This window comes from Aptenodytes forsteri, unplaced genomic scaffold, assembly GCF_000699145.1.
Source record: "Aptenodytes forsteri isolate BGI_AS27 unplaced genomic scaffold, ASM69914v1 Scaffold164, whole genome shotgun sequence".
NCBI lineage: Eukaryota > Metazoa > Chordata > Aves > Sphenisciformes > Spheniscidae > Aptenodytes > Aptenodytes forsteri.
The window spans coordinates 2,491,303-2,503,165 of record NW_008795527.1 but is presented as its reverse complement, the minus strand read 5'-3'; the positions used below and the strand labels follow the sequence as shown (position 1 = coordinate 2,503,165).

General features: G+C 40.2%; 1 protein-coding gene across 1 annotated transcript in view; it reads left to right on the top strand.

Moving 5' to 3' along the window:
• Positions 1-292: 292 nt before the first annotated feature.
• STK31 (serine/threonine kinase 31) overlaps positions 293-11,863 on the top strand; it is a 41,761-nt gene continuing 30,190 nt past the window's right edge. The window contains exons 1-8 of the mRNA XM_009282076.1: positions 293-320; positions 399-451; positions 1,896-1,994; positions 2,986-3,060; positions 3,811-3,969; positions 6,711-7,066; positions 8,985-9,153; positions 11,215-11,330. Coding sequence (XP_009280351.1) covers positions 293-320; positions 399-451; positions 1,896-1,994; positions 2,986-3,060; positions 3,811-3,969; positions 6,711-7,066; positions 8,985-9,153; positions 11,215-11,330 — 1,055 coding nt within the window. The remainder of the gene's footprint in view (positions 321-398; positions 452-1,895; positions 1,995-2,985; positions 3,061-3,810; positions 3,970-6,710; positions 7,067-8,984; positions 9,154-11,214; positions 11,331-11,863) is intronic.

Sequence of the window (11,863 nt, the reverse complement as noted above, 5' to 3'; positions counted from 1 at the left end):
GCGGGAAGTCGCGGCCGTGCCAGCCTTATGGCGCTTGCTCACGTAAAAAAGCCTTTTTCGCTAAAGAAATGGGTGCCTCTCACTTGGCAGGGAGAAGGGCCGAGCGGGAACGTGGGGGTGAGGCGATGGGAGAGCGGGAGCCCACTAAGCACTGAACCCGTGAAGTGTTCAGGGCAGGGACAAGTCGCGTGGGCCTGCGAGGCGGGTGCGTGTACCTCCACGGGCCTCTGGAAGAGTACCTTAATTTCTCTTTTAACCATAGATATCTTGTAATGTTTCAGAATCCGTTGTCATGGATGGAGACGCAGAGCATGACAAAGGTAACATGAGGTGGTTTTTAAACACATAATCTTACACTTGAGAATAATTTTTTTTTTTTTCCTTTTCCTTCCTTCCAGTTGAAGATGTTGTGGGCTGCCATGTTGAAGATGCTGTGACATTTTGGGCACAGGTGAATTTGGAGAACTACTTGATTTTAACTGAGGTGTTTAATCTTCTACCCTGCCCCCCACCCCCCAAGTTTCTGTAGAAGTGAGAATAAATGATAGCATTTGATGTTGGGGAAAAAAAAGTTACTTTAGATTTCAGAATTGCAAGTATTATTGTGCTCTTTTAAACTGAAATCAGTTATTCTTTTCTGAAATGCTAAAAAGAATTGTTCATCCATTCATTTGAATTGTAGCTGGGTTTTCTTGAATATTTGGTAGACCCTATGCCAAAAAAACCCCAAACTGAGGGTTAAAATATTTGCTGTTGACTGGAGAATACTGTAGGAGGCAGTTGGAGCCCTGCTGGGGGTGGATCCCCTACCCTCTAACAGCTGAGCACATGGGGCAATTTCAATGAAGCTTGACATGGTGATGGTTCAAAGATGCTAGCTCCTTTCAAGTTTTGTGTGGATGGGGGGGAGTGAGAAAAAGTAAAAAAACCTAAAACAATGAGTAGTTTTCATTAATGTGGGGAGTGCAGCAGGAGAGGGGAAAATCCAGAAAGAGTACCAAAGCTTGCCTTTTCTATTTGGTCTTCTGGCTAATTGGTGTGTGCATATTAGTCAACACCTGTGTAGCTTTGAGCCAGTTGGAGGAGGTAATGCTGCTTGTCATGTCCCTACTAGGAATTTGGGGAGGGGGACCAAACTGTACTCATTCTGTTTATGGAATAGCTTTTTTCTAATAAAGGGATTTTTAGGTGTAATAGTCATAGGTAATTCTCCTTTAGGTTCTTACCCTGGCATTCTGAGACTCAGTCACAGTTTTTTTTAATATTGTAAGGTACAAAAGTTAGGAGTGTATTTCTAAGGTTAACAAAATGTTCAGTTCCACTAGTGTTTTCTTTCCTACTCTGAGCTCTGGATCCTTTCCTTTGGATTACGAGTAGAATGTTGTCTAATAAATGCCATGTTACTGGAACTGACCCAGTTTTACAGTGGTTCAGATACCAAGCTGTAACTGGAAAGACTCTGCTTCTCTCAGCCAAACCAAAACCCAAGCCTTGCATGTAAAGAGAACAAGGGGTATGCCAGAGCTGTTGTCTCCTTGTCTTAAGGAGAGAAAGAAAAAGAACAAATGCATACTGAAGTTTGTGAGGAAGGATTGATAAGTAAGATCTGCATACTGCTTGCAGAAGCTGGTAATTAAACTGTTAAAAACATGCATTGCAAAATACTTCTCTGGGGTACATTACCTGCCCCTGATCAGTTTCATTAATTTTTGGAAGAAAATGAGAGCAGGCTTACAAATGCAACTAAAAGCTTGAAGATAGAAAGCTTAAGGTGGGGCATTACTTGTCTCAACAGCTGTGCAACTGTTTTGATTTAATTCTTGGCTGTTGTAAGCCATCAAGCATCTATTAAAAGTGACAGTTAATAACTCGCACCCTTTCTCCACACTTCTTAGAATGTCAGTAGATGTAATGACCTCTTGAAATTAAGTTGTGCGCTGGCAGAAGCTTGTCCTCGGGCTAATGCAGTTTTTGGCAAACCTGATTTTAGTAAGGTAAGTAGATTGTGTATATGTGGAGTTTGTTTTTCACCTGGATGTAAAAGCCTTAATTCTGTGCAGCCATTTTCTTAGGTATTTTCTTGATCTTTGATTATGCTGTGGGTTATATTCTCTTAAGATCTCTTTAAGGCTTTCCTAAAGAAAACGTTTACTTTGTGTGAGCAAGTTTAAATCTTTCTGCACCTCAGACCAGTTAAATTATACAACCATAGGTTTTTTTTTTAAGCACTCGGGAAATACTACAAGAAGGCAATACACAGAATGCTGAATTCTCTTTCATTGTCCAGTATACATTATGGATTATCTTTAACAAGAGAGCAAAGCTTTTTCAGAGAAGTGATTCTTTGCTCTGTCTCAAGAAGTGCGGAAGATCATACAAAAACTTGTGATGTTAAATGTGCTGGACAAAGTACTCTTAAGATAACAAGGACATATTTAATAGCAGTTCTATGAGAAGCATACACAGAGTGATTGCAACTTTTGGTTTTGTGTGTGAACTACTGATGGCTTATTGCAAAGTAAGGTTTAAATAAAACGATTTGTCTGAACTGTTTGTGTGTGCAGGTAAATGACCTTCTACATTCCTCTTGAAAATGAAGAAAACGCACCAACAGCAAACCCAGCATGTTTGTGGTGTAACTGGCCTGTTCCTTTGTCGGATTTACTAAGCCGTCAGTGTCAATAAAATGTTGTAGCAATACATTAACAGAAAAGCCATGGGAGTCTGCTGTGTAAAATGTTGGTGTTTTCCTAGTTGCAAAATTTTCTTTGAGCTATCGTTTTTGGAGTAGAGGATTATGTTTTTGAAGCGTTAGCATATATTGTTATGAGAGGATATCAAATGCATTACTTTGTTTTCATACTGCTGTTGGGATAATTATAGGAGAGTGTGAAAATAAGATTTGTAATGTATTACAAATACCATTTTGAGGTATGCTTATATTTTCAGAATGCTATTCTTGATCTTTTTTTTCCTAACTTCCAGATTTATGGTGGCTGTTTTTCTGAAGATAGATGTTGGTACAGATGTATGGTACAGCAAGTGATCAACAATGAAAAGGCAGGAACCATTTTTTTTTTTAAAGTCTTTAGTCGTGTATCAGTTCTACATGCAGGATGATAGCAATAAATGCAACTCCTCTTTTTGAAACTTACTGTGTGAATGCATTTAAAAAACAGTGAATATACGTGTGGGACACAAATTCAAGTGACCTGTAATTTTGAAAAATGCTGATGAAATGGCAAAACATGACATACTTGTGAAGTGCTGTTTGTATCTCTTGACAAAGAGATTCACGAGTGGTAGTTAATGTTAAGCAATGTGCTTTAATTTCAAAACTTCTGAGTCAGTGAAAATGGCTGCCTTTGTGTGACATGTTAGAACTGATGCAAATGACCTGAAAGAGTTGTTAATCAGCATTAGGTGACTGATACAGAAGGCTAGTAGTTCCTAGTTAAAATGATAATTTCTAGACAGGCTGGTTGGTGTGGAAACATTAGATTGCATAGCTGTTCATTGAAGAAAGTCTTCTGTATTGCTTTTTAATTGTAGCCCTTAGAGGAAAAAAAAAATTGCCAGCAAAGATCTGTTTTGTTACTTAAAGTTTTGTTGCTAAGCTTTTAGACAGGTGCCAACATAAGAGATTTCTCTAACTCGGTTCCTTCCTCTGAAGGGTGTCTAGGCTTAGAACGGAAGATTCTGATCTCTGCAACATGCACGCGTGTTAAAATGCTTACATTCTAGTAGTTGTCAGTGCATATTTCTGTAGGAGGTTTGTGTAACCTCTGCTGATTTATATTATTGTTGCAGTGTCAGGTATTGTACATTGACTATGGAAATTCTGAGATTCTGAATAGATCAGACATAGTTGAAATTCCACCAAACTTGCAATGTCCGAGTATTGCCACGAAGTACAGACTCTGGGGACTGCAGATACCAACTGATCAGAACTTAAACATGTTTGACCAGGTGAGTAACAGATTTTGAAGCATTTAGATGATGGGATCTGTAACAGATGCTGCCAAATATTGGCACAGTGTCACCAGGAGGAGTCTTCTAAGAACTGGATGTTTAACTGTGAAGGCAGGGCATGCTGGGAAGGACTGTCTGATCTGTTGCCCTGAACGTACTCTAGAAACTAAAATGGTTTTGTCAAAAACAGTTCAGGTTGTGCTGGGAGGTGATTTATAGAGTATGCTTTTGCCATCTTCAGAGCCTCAGGTCTATTTCTGACTGACCCGAGTTCTTCCTGGCACTGAGGAAACAAAGTACCTCTGTTTCTTTCCCTTCAGAGGGAAAAATACCTCCCTTGGTCACAGAACCTGCGATAAATTCACTTTCGTCTGTGAGCTGCTTGAATGCCGTGTGCCTGGGTACTGTACAAACTTCTGGTCAGGAGGGAGAACAGCAGGTGAATGTGAGTGGTAGTAGGAACCCTGTCATCCTTGGCCAGCAATGAATGTGAAAGGCTCAGGAGCTGATGCCAACAGGACTGGTAAAAGCTTTGAGCCCTCTTGAGTGGCACTGGTGACCATTGGTCGAGTTTTACTAGTGACAATCTCTCTTTCCGGGACACCACTTACAGTCTTGATGACATGCTGCTTCAAGGCTTGTCACTGGCTCTGCCCATGCTTCACCAGCCGGTGGCTTGGGAGCAGCAGTTGCTGGAGGAGGAGGCAGGAAGCAACTCTCCTGCTTGCCTTGTCGTATCCCTCTATCATTTAGAGGAGATCCTGAGACCCCTTGTGTATGGTCTTGTCCCTGTGGTCCTATTGACATTGCTTAATGTGATTACTTAAGACAGGTGGAAATCTCTTCTCATTTCCCTGGGGTTTTGTTTTGTTTGTGTGGTGGTGTGTGTTTGTGTTTTTTTTTTTTTTTTTTTTTAAATCGTTCTTCTTGCTTGATGTAAAGCTTTATTTGCTTGCTCTGTGTAGCTCTCCTGCCCCCACCCCTTCCATTCTTAATTTTCAGGAAAACCAGCTTGTTTCAGAAGTGGGGCAAAAAGGAAAAAAAAACCCTGTTAATAAAAGATAACTTTCTCCCAGATGTCTTGTGAAGGTCTTGAGTGCATTCCCCAGTCTTTCAAAGCTGTTTTTCTTTGATATTACTGATGAAACTGATAGCTGCCAATTCTGGCATTTCCCAATTTCTAAATGAGTAGTTTCAGTAAGGTAGATTTCCATAAGGTACATACACATAATAATTCATTTGTCGCTATAGAATCATAGAATCATTGAGGTTGGAAAAGACCTCTAAGATCATCGAGTCCAACCATCCTCTCTCCATCCTAAGCTGTTATACTTGGAAATGACTACACACCTGGGTACAACTGAGCCTTTTCTCCTTCTTTGTCAGGTAACATTGCCACAGGGAAATGACTGTAAAGCAGGGCAGAAACAAGCTGGTAAAAGCAGACTGAACAATCCCAGACTTAGTCCGTTAGGCCACACATTTCAGACTGTAGCAAAACACACAAGTGGTCAGTGCTCACTGTTCTGGATCAGTCTGCAAGGCTTAGACAGGAATTGGGTCAGAGTTACATAAACCCTAATTCAAAAAGGATTTCAGCTTCATTGTCTGGTTCAGCTAACACAATTACAGAAGAAGCTTTGTCAATGCACTGAAAAGATTTATTCTTTGCAAATGTTCCTGTTGCATTTAGAGTCAGAAGGGAATTAGGACAGAGACAAACGATGCCCACTGTGTAGGCAAAGTTTCCAAAAAAGACGCAGAGATGCAGGCCGAGTACAGGGGCACGATCACTTCCCTAGTCCTGCTGGCCACACTATTTCTGATACAGGCCAGGATGCCATTGGCCTTCTTGGCCGCCTGGGCACACTGCCGGCTCATGTTCAGCCGGCTGTCGACCAACACTTCCCAGGTCCTTCTCTGCTGGGCAGCTTTCCAGCCCCTCTTCCCCAAGCCTGTAGCGCTGCATGGGGTTGTTGTGGCCCAAGTGCAGGACCCGGCACTTGGCCTTGTTGAACCTCATACAGTTGGCCTCGGCCCATCGATCCAGCCTGTCCAGGTCCCTCTGCAGAGCCTTCCTACCCTCGAGCAGATCAACACTCCTGCCCAACTTGGTGTCGTCTGCAAACTTACTGAGGGTGCACTCAATCCCCTCATCCAGATCATTGATAAAGATATTGAACAAGACCGGCCCCAGTACTGAGCCCTGGGGAACACCGCTCGTGACCGGCCGCCAACTGGATGTAACTCCATTCACCACAACGCTCTGGGCCCGGCCGTCTATGTTCTATTTCAACTTCTGGACCTCTTACTGAAAGGCTGTTAAACAATGTAATAATTTTTTTTTCATTTTATTTTGTATAATACTGTTAAATAGTTGGTCTAGTGTTCTCTAAAAGACTTGAATAACCTGGTAGCCAACTTCTGTTGAGAGTTGATGAGACTTTAGGCTTCTGTCACTTATGAATGACACTGAATTCTTCAAAGCTGAACGTTGAGGGAGAACTATTGGTGTTGAAGTCCAGTCTGGCATTGACAGTGATTAGATCAGGTACAGTTGTAGTTGTACAGATACAGCATTGTTTCAGAATAAATGTGTTAAACATAAGCTTACCTGTGCAGCTCTTTAGGTTTTGGTCTTAAACATGTCCTGTTTTTCTTAGAAGAAAGATTGCTGATTTCAGCTAAAAGTATTCAGAGCGTCCAGTACACACCTTCACTGTATTTTTATTTTACAGGGGAAGAAGTTCTTGAGCAGCCTAGTTTTTGAAAAAGAAATAAAAATACATCACAAAGCCAAGCATGAAGATGGTACTGTTATTGCCCAGGCAGAATATGAACAAATAGATATTGGAGAAGAGGTGGCCAAGGCAGGGTTTGCTGAAAAATGCACATCTCCAGGAAACGCTAAAGATGCGGAAGAGAGAAAAGTAGTTGTCATGCAAAACCAACATCGGAAGATAAAAGTTTCAGTTCCACTGTGGGTAAACAGGTCTGATCACGCACTGTACAGCATCCCAAGAAGGCGCTTTGACCAAGTAGCTGCTAGTGCAAGGAACCAGGATTTTACTGGAAACCGTATGTTTACCCCAAAGTAAGGCAGTGGGATGTCACAGAAAAGTTTGTATGAGTGATCTGATTAGCTTAGTTGCTGGGATGTGGGTATATGAGAAGATGGAAGGGGAAGTCAGTATCTAAAATACGAAGTTCAATTTCTGTCTTTCCAGCATCAAGTAATACTGGTACACAATGGAAGGGGAGTATATGTGAGTGTGTGTGTGTGTGCATGCTGTGGTGGTGGGAATTAGGACATGAATCTGTAGAAAACTCTTCATTAGTGTTGTTGCTGGTTGGATAGCTTGTTCTTCCTCATTTGATTTCCAGAGACAGACTGTTCTTATATATCTTAATGCAAGATTTTGAAAAAGAAGGAAGGGGTAGCAGCTAGTAAGCGGAGGAGAAGATACCGGAAAGCTTAGCTGAAAGCAAAGGTTGCAGGACATCAGGCCTCTAGCAGATTTTGCAGTGATAGGCAATGCAGTGATGTTCATTTTAGCATCTGTGTAATTTCCATGGGATTGTCCTTGAGACTTTTTGTAGCTATCCCCTGTTTATTTAACTCTACTAAAAACTCACTGGACGCAAATCTGGACTGTAAAAGTAGACTTACGTGGCAGGACAAACATATTTTGGTGATTTATTTGTGTAGGAATGTAACAATGTGTGTTTATAAGAAATAAACCCAGCAATCACAGTTTGAAGTAAGCTTACGGGATAACGGTGTCTCTGCAACCTGTAATTACATTGACAAGAGGTGGTGGTAAGTTGGCGGTTACAGTTGTTGTCAGAAATCTTTTTAAAGAGACTTGTCCTACAGTTGCTAGGATTGCCATGGCAACAGGCTGCTGAGAAAAATGTTTGTGGGTGGGAAAGATGGTACTTGGCATTCAGAAAGTTGAGATGGTGTAAGAAGTAATATTCTCCAAAAAACTTCTTTAGAATTTGCTAATGTTCCATAATTTGAGCTTCTCGAACATTTTAATGAATCACCTGAGGGCACGCCCTTCCACATACCAGCATGGTATCCAATTCTGTTTTACAATTAGCTCATTTAGGCAAGTCTATGCTGTTAACAAATACTAATACGAAATGAGGTGCTCTTCAAAAAAGTCTAAATTTATAGTAAAGTGCCTAATGCTGAAGTATTTTGATACTCCGATGTGCCCTGTTTTCTGAGTTATAGATATGCTCTGAATCTGATTTTAAAAAAGAAAAAGGCGCTTTTTTTTTTTGTGGTGCGCAGTGTTGAGATACTTCTGTGTACAAAGCTATCCTGACTGGCCTGAGCAGCTGGCAGCCAGCAGATTCTCTATTCTGTTTCTGTATGTTCCGGTGTCCTTTAACTTTTTGCGCATCACAGGCATTTTGGGGGTGGTAATGCCTGCAAAGGAAACTGAGAAAGAAGGAAGCTAGGATGTAACCGAAGCCATGCAGGTGAGGATGAAGTTGATGTGGGGTCTAGTGGAGCGCTGGTACTGTACAGTACTGTCATGGTACTCTGAGACAGATGGCTTCACATTACTCTTCTTCGTTATAAAAATAACTTCTAGGGTATAGATCCAAGACGCTAACCTTAAAGTGCTTTGGCGTATTTAGTAGATAGAAGATTTGAATTACAATGGACCTTGACTTTTCTGGGTCAGTAGTGTGGTATCGTAAGATGTTTTTTGGATGGGAAAGACTTTTGAGTTAGTGACTGTGAAAACATATAAAGGGTTATCTTCAAATGATGTATTTTTTTTCCTTGGTGTTGTGTAACAGTCTCTGTAAAGACTGCCGTGGAGAGGGATACAAATTCTGAAGAAGTAAAGCGTGATTGTGTAGGTTCTTCTATAGTCTTTTTAATGTGGCGTTCTGTAGTCATTACTGAAATTACAATAGCATGAAAGAATGCACATTGTATTTTTTCTCTTTTTTTTTTTTAATTAATTCCTCTTAATACATTTTAAAAGGGAAAAAATGCTAGCTTCTACCTCAGTGCCAGACACCGGCTTGGCACAAATAAGACCAGATCAGAAGCTGTCCGAAGAGATAGAAGTCCTCAGAAGGGAGAATGTAAATCTCTTGCAGAGGCAGAAGGAACTAGAACTGAGGGTTCAACAGCTGAACCGTGAACTTCAGGTATGTGGAAATGCGAAGAGGATGCTTCTCTCCTTGTTGTGAATGTTTTGGACAATGCTTCTGTCTTAAGGTTTCATCGTACTGCAGTTCAGCTGTGCACTGTTGTTTGGAATACAGAAGGATTAAACTGGTTGAGTGAAGACTTGTCTTGCCCTGGTGCAGGGAGATGCTGTCAATGTGTGTCAGCACGCGTTTTGCAGGTTGGACCCTAGCTCCCCTTGGTGTACATACTGGCTTGCCACCGCGCTTGATGCAACTGCTGGTTTGGATGTAGGTGTTCAGTTTGAACGTGGAGTTTTGAACTTAGAACGTGTGATTAAAAACATGCTTTGTTTATAAGGATGTAATCCTTGCCTTTTTTCCGTTCACTTGGAGGGAAAAACAGCTTTCTGTGTGTTGGGCTGAAAATTCCTGAGTATCACAGAATCATAGCAGCTGTGGAATTTTAGAACTGGATAAAAATGATTATTTCCTTAATTGCTGCTTAATAGAAAAGATGCTTGTGTTTCTTTCCAGGGGAAGTTCCTAGCACTATCTGAGAAGCATGGTAATTAGTCATAGTTACTGATAGGCTTAAAAATGCTGTGAATGGTTTTAAGTGTGATAAACAGCAGTAGTAAGAAGAGTGTGTGAAAGGATGTTATATTTTCATGAATTCAGAAAAATGTTGTGCAAACTCTTATCTCTACAGATATGAAAGGAAAATCTGCCGTTTTGTAAATCACTTTGATACCCCCAAACCTGAACTTGCACACAACTGTTTCCTTTTTCTTTCTTGTGGAATAGAACTACTCATAACCAGCTTTGCTGCTCGGTTACCTCTACCTAGAACACCTGTGCTTCTGCATATACTAACCTGTTGCGTTGATTCTCTGTCGACTGAAGATACGATGTTTGTGCACATCTATGCAAACTAAATTAACAAGCAACAGAATACATGTCTGCAGCTAAGAAAAAATACTTGAATGCAAGGAATTCTTAGAAGCATTTCTTATCTATAGTCTGACTTTTTTTTTTTCCCCAAAACTCTTTTCTACAAATTTTAATTGTTGTTTTGTGTTGAATGCAAGTAAACTGCTTTAAAATAAAAGGTTGTGGAAATTCTTTTAAGTAAGAAAATACATGCTCCCTGCTAAAAACACTATGGTATGCAATGATTTGTTCTAAAGGGTGATGTGTGGTGGTGGCTTTGAGGGGCACTTAAAAAAACACCCTGCAGTCATGAGACTTTGGATGCTCATCTGCAAATACAAAACTATTTAAATCCTTCTATGTTTGGTTTTTTTGTTTGTTGGTGGTTTGGTTTTTTTTTAATATAATATGTAGTGAGTCTGAAAGGCTTTTAAAGACTCTGTTTTAAAGAAAAAACTTTTAAAGACTCTGTTTCATTACTTAAATTTAGTGGAGTTTTAGTTAATGGAGTTTATAAAAGCATCTCTGTGGTATGAGAGCAAGACCTTTTAAATATAGGTTGCCCCCTGAGGAATAGAGCCTGATGTGGTATGTGGGCTTTTTTTGGGTCAAGAATATTCCTTATTTTGTCTTAAGAATATTCCTTGTAGGAAGGTCAGGATGGTTGTACATACAGCGAGAGTTCTTGTTTTGCTGCACCATTTTGAGGTGTGGTAGTGATGAGAGTAAGGACTAATGAGTAAATGAGATCCTGGACTTGATTTCCCTGAACTAATGGTTAGTAATTTTTCAGCAAGGAAAGAAAAAAATTCCATGTTCTCTGAAGGCTTGCTAGCAAATGGGGAGTAATTGAAGAAATACACTTGAACACATCACTACTGAAATGAGAGGAAGGAAATGAACCATTAACCTTTAAGAAGCTGTTAAAGAAAATAATTCTCACTGGTTTGTATGTCTTTCTAGGTGTTTTGTTAATGTTTCGAAGAGGGCCAGCTCTGTGTGTGTGTGCGGGCATGTGTGTTTATCTCTAGTTTTCAAAAGTCTAAATTATGGTCTGCATGTTAGTAACCTTGGCTAACTATTGTGACTGCTGATCTATCTTTACCTCTCTTTGTTGAAACACTGCTCCAAAAATGATAAATAATTCAGAGAGAGAAGGAAGCATCCAGGAAAACAGCTGAAAGTTTTGACAAAACCCTACGTACGTATGTTGGAACGAAAATTAGAAGTTTGGCTGCTAAGGTGAAGGCACTGAAAGAAGTTAGGTATGTATTTTTTTTTCCTAAAATACTACTATTTATCATTGCCCTGTTTATCTCTTGAAGTCATGCATGCTTTTTTGTTTCCCAAAAGTTTTGTTTTGTTAATTTTCTAAGAAAAATGTAGTGTTGTATACAGAGGGGAGTATTTCCCAAAAGCAAGGCTGAAACCTGAGCTTTCTGGAAGCTTACATTGGAATTTGTGTTGCCTGCTTCTCAGTGTTTATCAGGTGACTTCAGTTCACTTCTGCTCCTTCACCATAGCTGTTGCAAGAAGAACTTGCAACTCCATCTTCAAGGAAGATGTTAATTAGTAAATGCAGCTAGTTGTTAAAAGTAACTGGGTAGTCAGAGTTCTTTGGGTATCTGTATTGCTGAGAGGTGTGTCTCTTTGGGTAGCCCAGATTATTCTTGTAGTTGTAAAAGAAGGGACAAAACTGCAGTGGGAAGAAGACGATATAGAAATGACCATCAGCTCCTTTAAGGAGGAGTATATATATTGGTGTATGCGTTTGTGGAAGATAAGTTTAAAAAAAAAA